Here is a 20,079-nt window from a genome sequence, read left to right on the forward strand (position 1 = left end):
GTTCTGCACTAATATAAAGGCTCTCTGAAGCCTATAAACACCCTTTTTATAAGTTAAATTTGCAGCGAATATATTCGGCACGAAGCGAATTTAATCGGCGAATTCGGCGAATCAGCCGAACCGAATTTTTGAATAATTCGCTCATCTCTAGTAATAATGCTGCTAATGTTTTTATAAATGTATGTTTTAATGTAACTGTGAAGCACTTTGGGCAACAACATTGCAATTAAATGTGCTATATAAATAATTAAAAGTTGAAATGCATTTCTCACTCTATCAAGCTTGCCATGTGCACTTTTTAAATTTAATCAATCAATTGGTTAGTGTAATGTTTACTATCTTTACTCACTCCAAACACTCCACACAGTTACTCTGCCCACTCCACCCAGTTACTCCGCCCACTCCAGTTGTAGACTACTGGTGGAGGCAAGAACACTTCACACAATTTCCCCAGAAATTGTAGCTTTTCTAGTTATTATTATTATACAGTGTTTTATATAGCGCCAAAAAGTTTGCTCAGCATTGTACAATATAGTGGGGGACAGTACATGAGACAATACAGTAACAAAACAATATACGAGAGGTTCGAGGGCCCTGCTCTTTCGAGCTTACAATCTAGGAGAACATATAAATATTTTTTTTAAATTTATATTCAAAAATGTAAAAATCCAGTGCTGATCAAATGCCATAAAAAGAAAGCTGAAAAAAAATTATATACCGTATTTTCCGGCGTATAAGACGACTGGGCGTATAAGACAACCGCCTACTTTTCCTGTTAAAATATAGTGTTTGGGCTACACTCGCCATATAAGACTACCCCTCTTCCAATGCACACCAGTGGGAAGAATCGTGCCCCATCATTGGTGTCAGTGGGAGGAATAGTGCCCCATCATTGGTGTCAGAGCGACGAATCGTGCCCCATCATTGGTATCAGTGGGAGGAATAGTGCCCCATCATTGGTATTAGTGGGAGGAATAGTGCCCCATCATTGGTATTAGTGGGAGGAATAGTGCCCCATCATTGGTATTAGTGGGAGGAATAGTGCCCCATCATTGGTGTCAGAGCGACGAATCGTGCCCCATCATTGGTGTCAGTGGGAGGAATGGCACCCCATCATTGGTGTCAGTGGGAGGAATAGCGCCCCATCATTGGTGTCAGTGGGAGGAATAGCGCCCCATCATTGGTATCAGTGGCAGGAATAGTGCCCCATCATTGGTATCAGTGGGAGGAATAGTGCCCCATCATTAGTATCAGTGGGGGGAATACTGCCCCATCTTTGGTGTCAGTGGGAGGAATCGTGCCTCATCATTGGCGTCAGTGGGAGGAATAGTGTCCCAACATTGGTGTCAGTGGGAGGAATAGTATTCCATCATTGGTGTCAGTGGGGGAAGGAATAGTGTTCCATCATTGGTGTCAGTGGGGGGTGGAATAGTGCCCCATCATTGTTGTCAGTGGGGGGGGGAGGAATAGTGCCCCATCGTTGGTGTCAGTGGGGGGGAGGAAAAGTGCCCCATCGTTGGTGTCAGTGGGAGGAATAATGCCCCATCATTGGTATCAGTGACACCAATGATGGGGCACTATTTCTCCCACTGACACCAATTACACTTGCTGACCCCTGTTCCAGTATGGTGCTGCTGAAGCCAGCATATGTGGTTGCAGCAGCACCTCTGCACGGCACACTTACCGGCCGCTCCTTCACTCGATTTTCGTGGGGCCGCTCGGCTCCACCTCCTCGCCAGTGATTGGCCGCCTGTGTGCCTTTCCTGAGCTACAGTTCTGGCGGCCAATCACCGGTGAGGAGGCGGAGCCAAACTGAATGAAGGAGCAGCCGCACTTCCTGGACTGGATCGTTGTGGGACTGGGACCGGAGCCAGGTAAGAAACAGCAGCCCCTGCCCACCCCTGTACTTAGTGTCCCTTCTGTTGGAAGGGGGGGTGGCGGCCCCCCTAAAAAGTGCCGCCCTGACACCAAGTGTCAGCATGCCGTATACCTGCGTATAAGACGACGCCCGACTTTTGAGAAGATTTTCGAGGGGTAAAAAGTTGTCTTATACGCCGGAAAATACGGTAAATTTAATTTGTGTACAGCGTTGTATGACCGCAAAATTTCCAGATAAAACACTGCAGTGCCAAAAAGCAAAAAATTGCCTGGTCATGAAGGGGGGGTTAAAACTTCCGGAGGTCAAGTGGTTAATAGCTATTATGACAAATTTATATGCTAGATTTTATATTTTATATAACATATTGAAATACATGAAAACATATTGCAATGCTACTTTCGTCCATATGAATAATTAAGTGTTCTTGCATGGCAAGACCACTTACTGTTATCTCACATATATATTCTTATTATTATAGCCAAATTTACCACCCTAACTCCTCCCACAGTTTTTACACTACATAGACAGTAATATACTGAAACGTGCGGATTGTTCCCGATTGGTGAGCTATTACTTTGTGGAACGTTACGCCGAATTGTTCACAAAATATCTGCGTTTTTGTGGTGAAATAGAGTGGGAGCTGACAAAAGCTAGAGTGTGAGCTGAAAAATCAGGACATGATTTCTAAACTGCCATCACTCCCTCATTTTCAAGCCCACCTACACAAATCTTATATCAAATCGTTCAGCTATCCCTGCTGCCACTAAAAATGTCCATGGCTAAGCCATAGTCCTGATAGTTTTCACAATATGATCATTTGTTTGCAACTCACACCACCCATTGACCTTTTCACAGTTACTCCAGCCACTCCAACCACACAACAGTTACTCAAGCTACTCCACCCAGTTACTCCGCCCACTCCAGTTGTAGACTACTGGTGGAGGCAAGAACACTTCACACAATTTCCCCAGAAATTGTAGCTTTTCTGGTTTCTATTCGGATTGTGTTATTCTTGTATATTGTCTGTTGTGAATTCCACAGTTTTTACAGTTATCCCAGTTTTACTGAGCCATGGGAATTCTCTAAGTTCAAATATACAGCAATCCTTTCAGTGCTCACATTCACTGACCCAGAATGAGCACGCAGATCAAGAAAGTCAGAGACTTACTGATCGCTATACTTGCCCCTGGTCAGAAACTAAAGGTATTGAAACAAGGGGGTAAACATCACAAATAGCATTTTCAGAAAACAAGTTTGGCAATGGCAGCCTTTGTGTTTCTATAATAGCCGGGTTTTTGTTTTTCTTTAAGAAGCTGGAAAACGGTTGAAACCATCATCCGCCAACCAGAACAAACTTATGGGTTTTGAAAAGCCTTGTCTTTTAATTGACTAATTTAGGCAAAGAAAGTGTTGTAAACCATAACATTTGTCTCCTCCCTGTCTTACCAGGATGGCACTTTGCGCTGCCCGATATGTCAGACATTGCACGGTGTGAAGATTGGGTCTCAGCCTGCTGGGAAGATGTCTTTCCATATCATTCCTCATTCCTTGCCTGGGTATTCTGAGTTTGAGACCATACGTATCATCTACCATATTCCTCCTGGAGTACAGGTAAGTCAGGCATCCTACTGATCAGAGAATTGCTATTTCCAATCTGGAAACTCAGTCATTGCGCAAAAGCCAGCCACTAGTTCCGAATATGGACATCCATATGCAGGATCTACTTTCTGCTTAGGAGTGCTGTGCTGTGAGTGTACTCAATACAAGTCTATAATTCAGTGTGACCTGACTGGAAACCAGAGCTGGGACAAGGGGTGGGCAGGAAGGGTGGCTGTCCTGGGCGCAATGGTTTACTGCAGAGATGGGGGTGCTTTCCTTCTGTTACAAGGCTGACAGGAGTAGTGACAATGACATCACTACTCCTGTCAGCCCAGCACTAGGAGCAGCAAGGAGAGAAGAAGAGAGCCGGGAAGTGGTGCAGGCTGTGTTCTGGCTCCCCCTTCTCCTTCCTGCCAGTTCACAAACACACAGGAGCTGCATTAGCAGGAAGGATGAGTGGGAGAGAGAGCACAGCCCCCACCACAAAACGCACAATTGTCCAGGAGAGAACCGCAAGTGGAGGAGAAAGCCATCAACACAAGCATGTGCCCAGTGTTAAAACTGAGCTGCACAGTGATTTTGACAAGTGAATGACTGCTGGGCAGAGGATCCCCTAAGCTTACACATCATGAACAGGGGGCGCAGTTTGGCATCTTTGCCCTGGGTGCTGGATGACCTTGTCCCGGCACTGCTGAAAATAATAGACTCTTTACAACTTTAATTTGATTACATATGCAGGCTCTACTTCCTGCCTTGGAGTGCTGTACTGTGCATGTACTTACTGCTCCTGTAACTCAGTACAAGTCTATAATTCAGTGCAACCGGACTGAAAACAACAGACTCTCTACAACTGCAGTTTGATTACATATGCAGGCTCCGCTTCATGCTTAGACAGGAAACAGCATTTTGAGCATTACTAACATTCTCCAACTAGTCCGCACAAAAATCCTAAGTAAAGCAGAACTTCGCTCTCCCAGTCAATATTGACTATTTTGAATCCTTATGCTGCTAGCATTAGTAAACAGATAGGAAGGTATATAATATTTACTCTTAATTTTTTTTTTTTACATTTCTTCAGTTGCTTCCTGGTTTCCATGCCTAAGCAAATGATGTCAAACACCCCAGGAGTCTTCAGGAGGGGAAGTGGGTAGGAGGGATTTTCTCAGCCAAGCACACCCTCCTGCCTGCATGACTGTGCTATGAGCAGATGGATTCCAGGAAGTAAATGCTACATGAATTATCTGCCCTTAGTCAAGATGACCATGGCTAGAAATGCTAGGGGGGTGTTTTTCAAAGTGATTTCTCAGCAAAGCATGGAGACGGGGATGGATGGAGGAGTTTTCTTTAAATATTAAATATTAATTAAATAGCATTTTCATTTTGTGGTGCTCAGATGCAGTGCAGTCCCACTTTAAACGGTTTTAAGATGTCTATTATTTGAACAAATTATTTTCTAGTAGATAAGCCTGCCACTGTTTATGGAACAAGCATTTGTACAAGATCTGTTATGTGCCTGTAGAGCATTATATTATGTCTGTGGGTAGCCATTCCTTGAAATACAGATAAAAACTAGAGGGAGAATGTGCACACCCATGGAGGGCCATGTTTACCCATGCAGGGATGCACAGGTGTTCCATGCACACCCATGCAGACAATCCCAATGATGTGTGGATGGCCTGCATGGTGATGAACAGAACACCTGTGCATCCCCATTTGGGTAAACACAGCCCTCCATGGACATATGCCTTAGTATGCCACATGTGAACAAGGCCTAAATGAAAATATATTATAGGTTGCCTTAAGGCCAAGCCTTTGTCAGTCTCAAATTGCCATCTCTACCCATATGGAAGAAAAATATATTTGAAATATATTTAAAAAATATTCTTCCCAAATATATTGCCATATACTTGAAATACTACAATTTTATCCATATTCAAAAAATATATACCGTATTTGCCGGCGTATAAGACGACTTTTTGACCCTTGAAAATCTTCTCAAAAGTCGGGGGTCGTCTTATACGCCGGTACACATGTTAGGGGGGCTGCGGCATTAAGTACAGGGGTTTGCAGGGGCTGATGTCTCTTACCTGGATCCAGTCCCACGACGATCCGGTCCAGGAAGCGCGGCGTCTCCTTCAGTTCGGCCACTGGATGTTCGTGCGGCTGCTCGGCTCCGCCTCCTCACCGGTGATTAGCCGCCAGAACTGTAGTTTAGGAAAGGCACACAGGCGGCCAATCACCGGCGAGGGGGCGGAGCCGAGTGGCCCCACGAAAATTGAGTGCCGGAGCAGCAGGTAAGTGTTCTGTGTAGAGGTGCTGCTGCAACCACATATGCTGGCTGCAGCAGCACCATACGAGAACAGGGTCAGCAAGTCTCAGTGGGAGGAATAGTGCCCCATCATTGGTGTCACTGATACCAACGATGGGGCACTATTCCTCCCACTGATACCAACGATGGGGCACTATTCCTCCCACTGACACCAACGATGGGGCACTATTCCCCCCCCCACTGACACCAACGATGGGGCACTATTCCCCCCCCCACTGACACCAACGATGGGGCACTATTCCACCCCCCACTGACACCAATGATGGGGCACTATTCCACCCCTCACTGACACCAATGATGGGACACCATTCCTCCCACTGACACCAATGATGGGGCACCTATTCCCCCCACTGATACCAATGATGGGGCACTATTCCTGCCACTGATACCAATGATGGGGCATCATTCCTGCCACTGATACCAATGATGGGGCACCTATTCCCCCCACTGATACCAATGATGGGGCACCTATTCCCCCCACTGATACCAATGATGGGGCACTATTCCTCCCACTGACACCAATGATGGGGCACTATTCCTCCCACTGACATCAATGATGGGACACTATTCCTCCCACTGGTGTGCATTGGAAGAGGGGTAGTCTTATACGGCGAGTATAGCCCAAACACTACATTTTAGCAGGAAAAGTAGGGGGGTCGTCTTATACGCCCAGTCGTCTTATACGCCGGCAAATACGGTATATATATACACACTGCATGTTGAAATTCATTTTTATTACACAATATATGAAAAATATTTTTAAAAATACATTTCAAATATACTGTATGTCTTTAAAAATACAAATCTACATTTTTGGTATGCATTTACAAATATATGTAAAAATATATGATATATATATATATGACTATATATATGATGTATATTTGACTTTTTTTTATGTAAAAAAAATCTGAAGAATATATTTTGAAAAATGTATTTTTAAAAAGTATATATTTATTTATTGAAATATCATTTGAAATATATTGAAATATGGACAAAATTGTAGTATTTCAAATATATGGCAATATATTTGGGAAGAATATTTTTCAAATATATTTCAAATATATTTTTCTTCCATGTGGGCAGCTTTGAAGGTTGAGGTGTTTAAGCAGCACACTAGATTCAAACGGGGGTGTAAGTAACTATGAAATTTAGCACTGGGGACCTGAGAGAAGCCAGAACTAGATGTACATAACTCGATAAGGCTTTACTGGTATGCAGTAGCTATAATGACTGATCGAAGTGAAAGTACCTGGTTTATGTTATTCATGGTGTCATTTCTCTATACTTAGGGTCCAGGTCAGCCCCATCCAGGGATGAAGTTTACTGCTCCAGACTTCCCTCTTCACTGTTACCTCCCTAATACAAAGAAAGGAAGAGAGGTAAGTGTACATGCACTAGAGTGTCTATAAAGAGTCAAAGCACTTTCAGAGTACTTATGGGTGGCACTGAGACCTTTTGTCCAACCTCTGTGTCTGCACTTGGACTTGCTATGCAAAGAACTACAAAGGGTGGTACTTGGAACCTAGGAACCCTTAGAATGCATTTTCATAGGCTCAGATTCTGGAACTTTAAGGAAACAAAGAACTGAACAACCAAAAGAATTGCATGGATATGGACAGTCAGTTGTACATTATAAATGTCAGGTTGAATGTTTGCAGCACTTGTCAGGAAGGCTTCATGAGATGGCTACACACATTACAATTTGATTGTAGAATCTTCATATAACCTCTTTTACAATTTTGATATGCGAGCGCCTACCTAAACAAGCCATTCAATTTATATTCAATGACACGATTTCTTCCACTACATACAGTAGTTTCAGTAAATATAAGAAATATTGTATAGTCAGATTGTAATGTGTGTTACCAGCATTAGATGGTTAAAATGCGAATATTCATGATTGACTGGAGTATGCTTTTAAAGCAGAACTATACATTAAAATGTAACTCCACCCAAAAGGTGAAGTTACGCTTTAAGACCTCCTAACCCCTCCTCTGTCACATTTCGCAATCTTTTTGGTAGGGGGTGGAGCGGGTACCTGGTTTTGACAGGTACCTTCTCCCACTTCGGCTCAGATTTCCTAGGCAATCCGAGCAGACGTTCTCCTCCCCCCCCCTTCCTCCCTGCAATCTTCTAGGGCACGGTACAGATCCCAGAAGACTGCAGGACCAATGACAATTGTTGCAGCACGGCTCATACATGTGCAATGGGCACCCAGCTGTGAAGCTGCAAGCTGTCACAGATGGGTACCAACAGTTAAGATGCTGGTGCTGAGGTTCGCGCCCCACATTGGGCGCCAAAAAAAAAAAAAAAGATGCCAGGAAACAAATACAGCTCTCAGAACCCCCCTCGGGTGAGCACATCGCTGGATCTGGGGACAGATAAGTGTCTGTTTATTAAAAGTCAGCAACTAAAATTTTTGTTATTTTTACTAAAACGACTGCTTTAACCTCCCTAGAGGTATTCCTGAGTGTAGCTCGGGGTAAAGTTTCAGCACCACAAGCGGTAACCCCGAGCTACACTCGGGAATGCCTTGCAGCGTTGCTCCGGGATCTCTTCTTCACTTACCTTGTCCTGCGCTCCCGCGATCTCCCTCCCGCAGTGTCCCCTGCAATATCCTCCGGCGGATACCGACATCCGTCTTCTGGGTTCCGTTCCCTGCAACGTCGGGACGTACGAGGGACGGAACTGGCGGGAAATTTGAAAGTTGTAAAAATTACATTCACAAAATACACTGAAATCATATAGTAAAACATTACTGTATCAAAGCATTTCACATACATTTTGTCCCGAGTGCTTTGTCCTGTGCCCTGCCTGCATTTTTACTGTTCTTTCTGCCTGGAAACTGAGAAATGTCCATGGCGTCCAGAAAGCGTCCCTTTATGTCAAAAGCGGTTTTAGACCGGCTAGAGAACAGCGATAGTAAATTAGAACTACTTGCAGAATTGAGTGATAATGATTAGTGGGGAAATTCGTCATCAGACACTGAAAACGATTTTGCGACTTTGCTCAGTGATGTGCGAACTTGGCGCTATAGTTCAAATTTCAGTGTTTTTGGTTTGATTATATTATTGAATCAAATTTATTATTATTATATTATTATTTTTTATGATTATTTATTAAATTATAATTTATGATTTTGTGTTTCAAATTTTAACATACCCGGGATGTTTACTAGACTCTTGTTCGGACAGATTTCAGTGAGTTATTCCTAAAAATTACAGGCCTACAATAAAAAAAATACATATTTCCATGCAAAAAAATGTACCGCTTTGAACACAAAAATATGGACATAATCAGACCGCTAGGGAGGCTACTATAAAGCGACTTAAAAAAATACCCACCTCTTAGAAAAATATGTAACATTAAAGAGAGATGTCAAATGCTAACCTGTCTTTTGTAATTCTATCATGAACCCCATACAACATTGGTCATAGGTAATACTATGTGTATGTCCATGTTGGACCGATGTGTTGTCCTGTATCAGATCTGGGTTACGTTGTCCTTCAGGGGGTCTCATAACTGAGAGAGGTGTGATTAGACTTGTTGAGGTCTAAAAGCAACTGAAAGGCGCTCTGCTAATAATAATTGCTAAATGATAATTCAACCATTTCCCTCCCGGCCTATGGCCGAATGGCGGCCGGCAAAAACCCTCACCTTTCCGGGTGGACACCATATGGCGTCCTTTCGGGCATGCGCAGTTTGCGCGCCTGCAGAGCCGTGCAGCGGCGCGATCTGTCACCGGCCGAGTACCTCGGACACGGCCGATGACAGATCTGAGTACCGGCCCCGTTGCGGGTACCATGTGACCTGCTGTGACCAATCACAGCAGGTCACATGACAGCTGTATACAATGGATGGCTTCATTCATGCCATCCATTCTATACTAGTGTGTCTAGCTGTGAATGGTCACAGCGATCACATGCACAAGCTGGGCCAATCACAGCCCAGCTGTGTCATGTGATTAGCCGTGGTCAAATCACAGCTAAGCACAAAAAAAAAAAATCCCTGAATGAATCAATGTCATTCAGGTAAATGCTTGCTTATAGCAAAGTAATTCTTTGCTATAAGCAAATTGTGTAAAAATAAAAAAATACTGATCACTTCTCCAAAGTAGTACAATGTTACTGTGGTAATATTGTACTACTTTGGTCATAGTGAAATATGAAAAAAAATCTTAAAAAAAACGTAATAAAAAAATAAAAATTTAAAAATTAAAAAAAAAATTGTTTTTTTTTTTTCATACTTTCATCAGTCAGTGTCCCTGATCACAGCCATGCCAGTCATATGATGACGCTGTACTGCACTGGTGACAGTATGTAAAAAAAAATTGTGAAAATATTTTTTTTAATTTTTCCATTTTCCGAAAAATTATGTCCAAAAAAAATACAACTTCAAAAAACTCGCCATGCCTCTTATGAAGTACGCGGACTGTCTACTTTGCAAAAAGGGGTCATTTGGAGGATATCTGTACTGTTCTGACATTCTTGGACCTTAAGAAATTAGATTGGCTGTCAGTACTTCAGGATTGATCAATATTCAGATATATCTCATAGTTTGTGAACTCTATAACTTTCCTACAAACTAAAAAATACATCCTAATTTGGGTTATTTTCACCAAAGAAATGTAGCAGAATACATCTTGGCCTAAATTTATGAAGAACAATTATTTATTTGCAAACTTTTATAACAGAAACAAAGAAAGATGTGGTTTTTTTTCAAACTTTTTGGTCTTTTTTTGTTAATTTAGCAAAAAATAAAGCCCCAGTGTTGATTAAATACCACCAAAAGAAAGCTCTAGTTGTGTGAAGAAAATGATAAAATTTTAGTTTGGGTACAATGTTCCCCAGAAACACGTTGGCTGTACTACTACCTGTGAACTAGCAACTTCAATATACTTCATAAATTTAACTGCCAGACAGACTCTTTACTGGGCTAGGTGCGCCATTACACTCATCTTAGATATGACATACTGATATTGGTTCATGGTCTTTGTAAAGGGAAGTATTATTGTGCAGGCATGACCACTAAGTTGACATTCTCCTGTGCAGGCATAACCACTAAGTTGACATGCGTCACCCAAAATTAAAGTCCACCCAACCCAATACTCAACCTAGTCTCCACCCAGGCCATGCCCCTGACATATTCCACCGTGCCCACAGGGCTTGGTCACAGAGGTCTGTGACCAAACCCTGTAGGTGGGGCAAAACAGACATCAGAGGGAGTGGCCTGGAAGCAACCCAGGTTGAGGCCACTGTTCTCTCCAACTTATACATGAGTGCAGTGTCCTTCCATCTTTAGATTGCATACTGGGCTTGGATGAGCACCCCAGATGCTGGCACCTGCTACACAGTGGATCACTTGAAGGAATTGACTGGCGCTTGGAGAGGTACTCAAAGTTGTTAGACAAGGCCTCAGTCTTGTTCACATGAGCAATGAAGAGCTTACAAAGCAAAAGAGCATTTCTTGAGTTAAGTATGGAAATGTACTGTAGGCTGCAGGGAATTTTGCAGTTGTACTTGCAGAGTTGCTTACGTTCGAGCAGCCTAACAGAACTTTCCATGACCCAAAGACAATCTGTCATTGAATATGTCAGGTTCACCAGATTGTTTTCTGTAACCCCTCACTTTGCACAATTGAGAAAATTTTCTGTGTGTTTAATTCTTATTGTCTTTTCAGATACTGCTCCTCCTTATAAAGGCCTGGGAGCGACGCCTTCTCTTCCCCATCTTCCCATCCCGTGTCCCTGGTGTCCTGGATTCTGTCTCAATCACCCGGATCCCACTCAAGACTGAGTTTGGCTCAAATATCACTGGCAAGGGCTTTCCTGACTCCCGGTATCTGGACAGTGTTTTGCGGCAGCTACGGGACTGGGAGGTGTCAAGTGACTGACCCAAAATGACTAATGACTCTTGACATACCAGCATAGTTTGCTCCAAGTTGTTGCAATGGTTACATTAACCAGTCACTCCTCACATATTCAGTTCTCTGCTTTTAGTGCAGAAAAAAAGTATTTACATTTGTATATATATTTCTATGTTTGTATATATTTTCTTCTACTCAGAGTGCAGGTTCTTTGCGGGTTCTTTGATAATTTCAGCACTTTTTTGGTGCATTAGCTCACTAGTTAAAGGTCAAATCCATGTTAAAAAGAAGTCATCTACCCAGGGAGAGAAGAACCACAGATTTCTTATACCTACTCCCCAGGGCTGGTTCCATAGACTTACTATGGCTGGTTATCCCATCAGTGTCCCCTCACTGCACAGAAGCAACAATGTCAAGATGGCCATCAGCAGCCTGACTCCAGCCAAAACATTTTTAAGTATGAGATATCATGGGCAGAGGTTAGAATCTCTGTTAGTTTTTTTAAATATCATTGTCACTGTAGAGATTTTACCTCATTTTCTGTTCTGACACCCATCAACTGGAGAGGAAGTGAAGGGAAACCATCCATGTGGGAATGTAGACATCCAGAAACAAGTTATAACTCATCCTCTCTACTGGATTTTTTTCATTCTGCAATTGAGATTTCACTTTACGTCCTGTTCTGTCTTTCACCTATCAAAAAGACAGGAAGTGAGGCAAAATCTCTAAAATGGAGACAAAGACAACAATAAAATATGACAGAATTGACCGAGTCCGAGCCCTGCTAAAGACACTTTGATGGTTCAGAGCGCACAGTGATGGGTCTGTCAGCACTGGTTACATCACAGACTTTAAAGGATCCAGAAGCCGTGACATCAGAAAGTACATGGCTGGTGTAAACAGGGCACTTAATGGAGGGATGTGGGCAAATGCTCCTAAGAAAAGTTAAAAATTAAAATGGAGGCTCCCAGGAAGCTCCCGTTGATGAAGGAACCTTGTAAGATTGTGCCCTGGATAGTGGGTGATGGTATGTGTGAGACAGATGTGACTGGTGCTGAACAGGGGCCCAGTCTATGTGCGCCACTGACTCAGACCTCTTTGTGGCCTTCCTAACACACCTTCACCACGAGAATCTTATTAGCTGGGTTGCTACTGTGCCTCCTCATCTTTTCCATAACTGTCAATAAATGCTTGGCTATTACTAGTATCAGCATATTGCAGGTGAAGGGATGAGGTCGATCTCAGCACTGAACCCAGAATAGACCCCTCTGGGGTCTTTTCTCCTTTAGCAGCAGAGTATAGCAGAGATCACTCCTTCAGAGATTGGTTGCTTGGTTGAATTGCCCCTGATTTTACTGTGAGCAGTATTTTGAGTATGCCTAGAGACCTGCAAAGAATTTGCACCTGATGTCCATCTGCTAGTTATCAACCCATCTCTAGGAGATGAATCTTTCACTACTGCAATTGGTTTAATTGTTTAATTTGGCTATACCCAGTATAAAAAAAAAAATAGAGGGTCAATCCTGCCAGAACTGGTGCTGAATTATAGTGAGTTGGAACAACCCTGCAGCTTTCCTAATCTCTTGAAAGTTTGAAGCAGTGAGGTCTCATCTTTAGAGTTTCCAGTTGTGCATCAGTGAGCGACAGGTTTGTTGGTAATCAAGGGAATTCCCTTTCTTCTGCTACATTCTCTGTAATTTAACTTGAATAATCAATATAAAAAGGAGTGACACCGTTGGGTCACAGGTGGGCATAGCTGGGAACTATGCAGTCAGATTTTTATGGGCACCCCTTATAAAGAACATAGCTGGTGGGTGGAGCTGAGAACCCCAGCGCTGAGATCTTGATTGACATCCTCTTGTAATGGCCATGGCAGGTGGGCAGAGCTAGAAACTTTAGTAGAATAAATTTGCTGCCAGGTTTTTTAAACTTTTGAGTCAATGCAAAAGCATTTACCTAAGGCTGGTGTATCAGTTTTGGGGGAGCCAACTCAAAAAATGGCAAACCAATGACAATGGAAAACAACCTGGAATTCAAAAGTTAATTCGTAACAAATTGTCTTTGAATATATATTTCTCCCTAAATAATAGGTGAGCAGGAATACACAAAACTATCAAGAGAACAGAAATAGAGTCAGACAGTATGTCAGGGAGATCTTGCTATTGAAGTACATAAGACATTTAGGAAATAAGGGACTGGCTCAGCTGAACAGGCTTCACCTATAAATAAAATATCTTTTTTGGGTGGACCTACCCTTCAAGGTTCAGGATGGCCCCTTTATTACATGGATGATGGTAAAATTGGTTGAGTAATCAGATTTGATTTGGTGTGGCTGTCCCAGCGGTAGAACCTTTAATAAACATGTGGAAGGTTTGAGCCTAAAGTAATAGATTATTATTTTGATTGAATTTCGGCCAGAGGTCAGGAAAGGAACAATGCTTATATATGTGTCTTTAATATAGCTTCTAATGTCCCAGTATACCTAGAACATGGTGGAAAAGACTCATGCAGGGGTTTATAGTAAGCAATACAACAATGTCTCTTAGTAGCCTTATATGCACCAGATTTGGTTCAACATGCACTGCAGCTTATTGTTTTCTAACTTTTCTTGTGTACAAAATCCATTTCTAGACTGAACATTGTCAATGTATATATGGAAGGACCTACGTTTTGTAAAATTTGGCCATGACATAACATGGTTACATGCATAATGTATTTGTGCTATTAACAAAAAATGTATTTAGGTACTTATCAAAGCATTTTAGATACAGATATTGTACATGTCCTTGATATACAATTGGATTATACTTTTGTCAACCATAAAGTGTACCCTTGCTCAAATGTTAACTTAAAGCTATGCAACTGTTCTGCTGGGTTGGATGAGGATTAACAGAAGAAAATGTTGCTCCATCTTCCCTTCAATCCTTTCTCAAAGCCTAGGAATTGGGTCATGTGATTCCTATTGAAAGGGAATATTTTAAATCAGATTTACTGATCTGCTATATTATGTTGGAAGAAAAAAAATGGAAAATCTGGTTGTTTTCCAGAGTCAACCAAGTCTATCCTTCCTTCAGACATTTGGGGGTAGATTTACTAAAATTGATGCATTCAGATCAGATTCATAACTTCAGCACATCAGGTTCTAACTTCAGCATGTTTAGTTAGGCTTTGGCAATAAAACCTGGATGCCGACTGTTTTTTATGTAGAGCTGCATCAGATTTTACACTCTCCAGTTTTAGTAAATAACCCACTTGGCAACTAAGACTGGTAATGCAGATATCCCACAGAGAGTTCTGAGTAGTAAAACGGACCTTTCCTGCATTTCTACAATGACAGGGCACCCTGTGATCTTTCCAGATTCAACCAACTGGTGAACCTTCTGAAAATACTCGTAGTAGCCCAGCTGTCATTCTCATCCAATGGCTTCAATACTTTCTGAGAAACTGATCTGAAACAAGTATGCAGAAACTGCATACTGACTTTCCAGTGTGTAGGCTTGTTCCCAGACAGGTACGCAACAAATTGTCTAAAATTCTTATTAACAGGCATCCAATTTCTGTTGTGTTACTTGATAATTAAAAGTACAGCCTGCTTAAGAATATTAAATCAAATATACTCTCTGGGCAAAAGCTGGGACACCAGATCATCCCACCTCTATGATCTTCTTGGACATACCCTTCAAAAATTATATTAATTAATAGCCCTGAAGAAGGGAGAGACTTTTCTCTCAAAAGGCGTTGGTTTGATGTACTTGTCGATATTCTCAATAAATGTCTCTTAATCTACCATCAAAAGTGCATTCTCTTGGACATCTGGTGCTCCTTCTTTCCTATTATTCCAAGTCAACATATGGAAATGAGCTTAAGGCCGTACCAAAAAGGCACAACCGACAGAGGGACATCTGCCTACCCACCCACACAACTACCCACCTACGACCAGTGACTGATCCAGTCAGTCCAGCGTGGTCTTGAGAACAAATACTTAAAAAATTATAGGCATTAATACGGTGTTGCCCCCTCTTTCCCCTTATTTATTTATTTAACATCCTCCACTCTTCTTCTTACGGTCACTGTTTCAATTCTTCCCAAAAGTGTTTAGTAGGTTTAGGTCAGGGTTCTGTGAAGGCCATTTAGTTCCTCATCATAGAACTGGTCAAACCATGTGTTCATGAGCTAGGCTTGTGCACAGGGGCAAAGTTATGCTGGAACATAGGGGCCTCCCACCAAACTGTTACTACAAGATTGGAAATGCACAGTTGTCTAAAATGTCTTTGTATGTTGTAGCATTAACAGTACCCTTCACTGAACACACCTGAACTAAATAATTTAGAGGGGTGTCCACATAATTATGTCTGCATAGTGTAACCTGTTGGCCACTACAATTTTGTCCAAATGTAAGTCTTTGGCAGGGTGAGCAGAATTAGTAAACCTTGGAAATTAATATGTTACATCCAGGTATTCTGGGCATCAGTTATAATATGCATACTGTTCTTGCTTGCTTATAACAACCAATTGACTTCCAAATGTTAATTTTATTACCAGACCAAGTTAGAGCAATGAAAAGATTAATTTGATCCTGATTTCAAGAACATTGAATCTTTGCATCCACTTTACATCTTTTATGTCCTGTTAGTAGTCTCTCCTCGTTTCACAAAAGGAGGTTATTTTCCTATAAATCCTTTGTTTCAAAGGCTATAAAGAGAAGCTATATTAAAGAATGTTTGCATTGACTGCCAGAATTGTATTGCAAGTTAATTTTTACTTTGTTACTATGTGTATTTCTTTTTATATTTTTATATAGCTTTCTTATAAAAATAATTTGATATAACACAAAATGTTATCAAGTGAAAAAATCTGGGATACAAAATTTGTAAATTGTTTGTACTCCTGCCAAAATACACAATTCATTAATAAAATTGCAAAGTGCAAAGTTTTGTGTTTTTTTTTTTTATCTGTGTCTATATGTTTTTTGAATTGCCATTAGAAAAATATCCCGACTTATCTATTATCTGCCATTCCTATGTACTACGAGTACTCTTGTGCAGTTTTGTGCTGTAGTGGAACTGGTGGGTGTCTTGGTTCTAAAGCTGGCCATATACTAGTAGAATTCTGAGTATGATTTATTCAATCTTCTTGTTAGTGGGATCAAATTGATGTTTGTTTGACCATAGTAAAGAGAAAATTCAAAAGAGCAAGATGGAAAATTTTTCTCAAATTAAATTTCTAACAGTGTATAAGATTTCCTTCCGAATGGAATGTTAAAAAAAATTACATTTTGAAGTACCTTTGAATGACATTTGTCAAGTTATCGAATGTACTGAGAAGTTTTTAAAATCTACTGGTGTATGGCCTTCCATGTACTTAAGCTGTCTATTCAAACACAATGGATACAAAGAAAACAAGCAGAAGGCGCACCGGCCTTGTGCATTACTTTAAAAAACATTTATTGAAAAAAATGATAGGTATTGTACACACAAATGACAATAATGACAGACATATCATGAAACAGCACACTACATGACTGTCCGCAATGGGAACCCTGGACTTCCAACAGGCTAAAGCGTTTTGAGGACTTGCCTCTTCCTCAGAGCCAACTCTGAGCCAATGGACTTATTGCACAGGTTGCAACTTATCACAGTACTAGGCTTGAATTCACTGAGCTCCTGAGTGCGACCCATTCTTTCATAAATGTTTGTAGAAGCAGCCTGCATGCCTTGGTGCTTAATTCTATACACCTGTGGCCATGTAGGTGATTGGAACACCTGAATCCAATGATTTGGATGGGTGTCCCAATACTGTTGGCAATATAGTGTATAATGAACTCAGGTAACATGTAGCCCTTCCACAATAAATTAGTGAATGTTTTTTTTTTTTTTTTTATCTAAGACAGAACCCCATATTTAAAAAAAAAAGGGGGGGGTTAGGTAAAACTCTACTTATGTTAAATAAAAATATTAAAGCATGGGGGGACATTTCCGGGCTTTTCCTGCCCACTTTTATTGTACAAATGCAAAAGTTCAAAATAAACATCTACCCACATGGGGTTCTCACCATCAATACGACAAAACAACAGTAAAGTTTCCTGGCTTTCTTTGCAGCTCTACTGCTTAGGCCTCTTGCCTTGGTCCTCCAGACCAGCATTTCTCAACCAGGGTGCCTTGAGGTGTTTTCAGGGGTGCCTTGGCAAAATGTTTAAAAATTGCCGAAACTTGTATACAAGCCAGAGGGTAGAACAAGCCTGACTTTCAGTTACACAAAGCCACAGGTCTTCATTGTGCGTCATTACTAGCCGCCGGCATCCTGACAACCAATGACATCATCAGTTGATAAGGAGGATGTTAGCTGCCTTCACAGCATCCTAGTTTGCCCCTCCCCTGCCCCCTCTCCATCAGTGCTGGGGTCACATTAGTCAGTAACAGTGTGCAAAAGTGTATTGGCTTTGAAAGAATAAATCACCTCTAATGTTGGGTGTACTACATGTGTGGGTATCACTGCGGTATATAAAACTATTAGAATATTTATTCACATTTTAGAATGGGGTGCCCTTTTAAAATGATGGACAGTTGTGAGGCAGCCCATTTTACAATGGGGTGCCTCAAGACTATCCATCATTTTAAAGGGTGGCTCGGGACTCTCCATAATTTTAAAGGGTGCCTTAACTGAAAAAAGGTTGAGAAACACTGCTCCAGACCATCTAGTACCTGTCCCCAGACCATCTAGTACCTGTTGAGAAACACTGCTCCAGACCATCTAGTACCTGTCCCCAGTGCCTCTCTCAGCTCTATGTCTTTCCTTTACAGCTGCCAGTTGTTCTGTCTCTCATAGACTTTCTCTCCATCTCAAGCCTCTGACTTGGGGCACCTCGGACCCCTGGGTGAGACCCTGTCGGTTTATCTGTCCCATCCTGGACAGCACCGGTCCAGACGTGCACCTCTCATCTCCCTTGCAATCACTGACCCCTTCAGGAGGGTGGGGCACTGGCCTCTAATCCTGTCTTTCCTAAAAGAACAGCACCCATCTGTGCCATTAGTGGGCCTGTTTTCTCCAAAACCTGGCCCAGACTGCCTTGTCACATAGTGGCGTGGCCTTGCCGTGTCACACATGAAAATTGCAGCAGAAGACATTTTGTAATTTAATGTCATAAAAAGTTATTCCTTTTCAATCTGCAGCTGCAATAACTTGCTAAACATATAAAAAAATTCAATACAATATATCAACCTGTGGGCGTCCTGTACATCACTGGTGTACAGAATATCCCCCAAAATGTCCTTTCCCACTTCTTTTAAAGAAAAAGAATCTTCTTCTATGGGAAGGATGGGGCCTGTCGCGGCTCCATTACGCTGACTCAGCTCCAATGTACACAATTGTAGCTTAAAACCTGGCATCTTGCCGATGCAGCTTAACCATTCCAATGGACTGCTCTACACATGACACGGCAAATATGATCATGTATCTTGGAGCTTCGTGAGTTTTACTGCATTTACCATGCTTTCTTGTACAAAATTGCATTTTTTGCTTGGTGCATTTGGGGTGTCATTAACAATAAATGGTACAGCAAGCGTGTCACACAGCTTTTTGTGTGTTTCATGAACGTACGCAAAATCATGTGAGAAGAGGGAAGTGGCAGAGGAGATTTTTCATTACTCACTTATCTCTATACATTGATTTGAACTGTTCAAAGTTCTTAAAGCAGAGCTCCAGTCCCCATAACAAATTTGTTTTAAAAGCTGACCCAGTATTGTTTATTCTTTAACATGAACCCCTTCACACCTAAGGGTAAAACAAATCTAAATGCCTAAGCACAAATTTGCAACATTGACATGTGCTAGTAAAACCGTACATATCATCACAACTACTTTGCTCATCCAGGTAAATTATACCTTGCGTTTTACAGGACAAATTGGGATTTCATTTGGTGGTAAATGGTAATGGATATCTCCTAAATTTTTTTATTATCAAAGGAAAACTGGCCCAAAATAGTAAAAAAAATAAATAATTTTATTAAATTTAGCTGTGTGTTTCTTGTTACTACCATAACCTACCATCAAAGAATAACCCAAAATAAATTTTACAGCTCTTGACGATGGCATTGATATCATATATGTGTATGATATTTGTTGTTTGTACCCGTAGTACAGCCCAGAAACAATAGTGCGCATTTTGTTTTTTTTTTTGTTTTTTTTTACCTAAAACACACAGACACCAATTTTTTTTAAAATCCTGACCTTTGACCCTGAACTTCTGACCTTGACCTTTGACCCTGACCCAAACACTTACCCTGGCACTGAACTAGATCAAACCTTGATCTAGGTATTTTTCTTTCTTTTTTTCTTTTCTTTTTTAATTATTATTATTATTATACAGTATTTATAAAGCGCCAATAGTTTGCTCAGCGCTGTACATT

General features: G+C 41.4%; 1 protein-coding gene across 1 annotated transcript in view; it reads left to right on the forward strand.

Annotated features, from left to right (window-relative positions):
* The window catches only part of LOC149457453 (E3 ubiquitin-protein ligase DTX4-like), an 84,246-nt gene extending 67,641 nt beyond the window's left edge, over positions 1 to 16,605 (forward strand). Inside the window, exons 7-9 of the mRNA XM_089683670.1 lie at positions 3,329 to 3,490; positions 7,100 to 7,189; positions 11,490 to 16,605. Coding sequence (XP_089539796.1) covers positions 3,329 to 3,490; positions 7,100 to 7,189; positions 11,490 to 11,702 — 465 coding nt within the window. The 3' untranslated portion in view covers positions 11,703 to 16,605. The remainder of the gene's footprint in view (positions 1 to 3,328; positions 3,491 to 7,099; positions 7,190 to 11,489) is intronic.
* The last annotated feature ends 3,474 nt before the right edge of the window (positions 16,606 to 20,079 follow it).

The sequence above is a fragment of the Staurois parvus genome, unplaced genomic scaffold, assembly GCF_062004578.1.
Source record: "Staurois parvus isolate SC_StPar_1 unplaced genomic scaffold, SC_StPar_1.0 ptg000320l, whole genome shotgun sequence".
Taxonomy (NCBI): Eukaryota; Metazoa; Chordata; class Amphibia; order Anura; family Ranidae; genus Staurois; species Staurois parvus.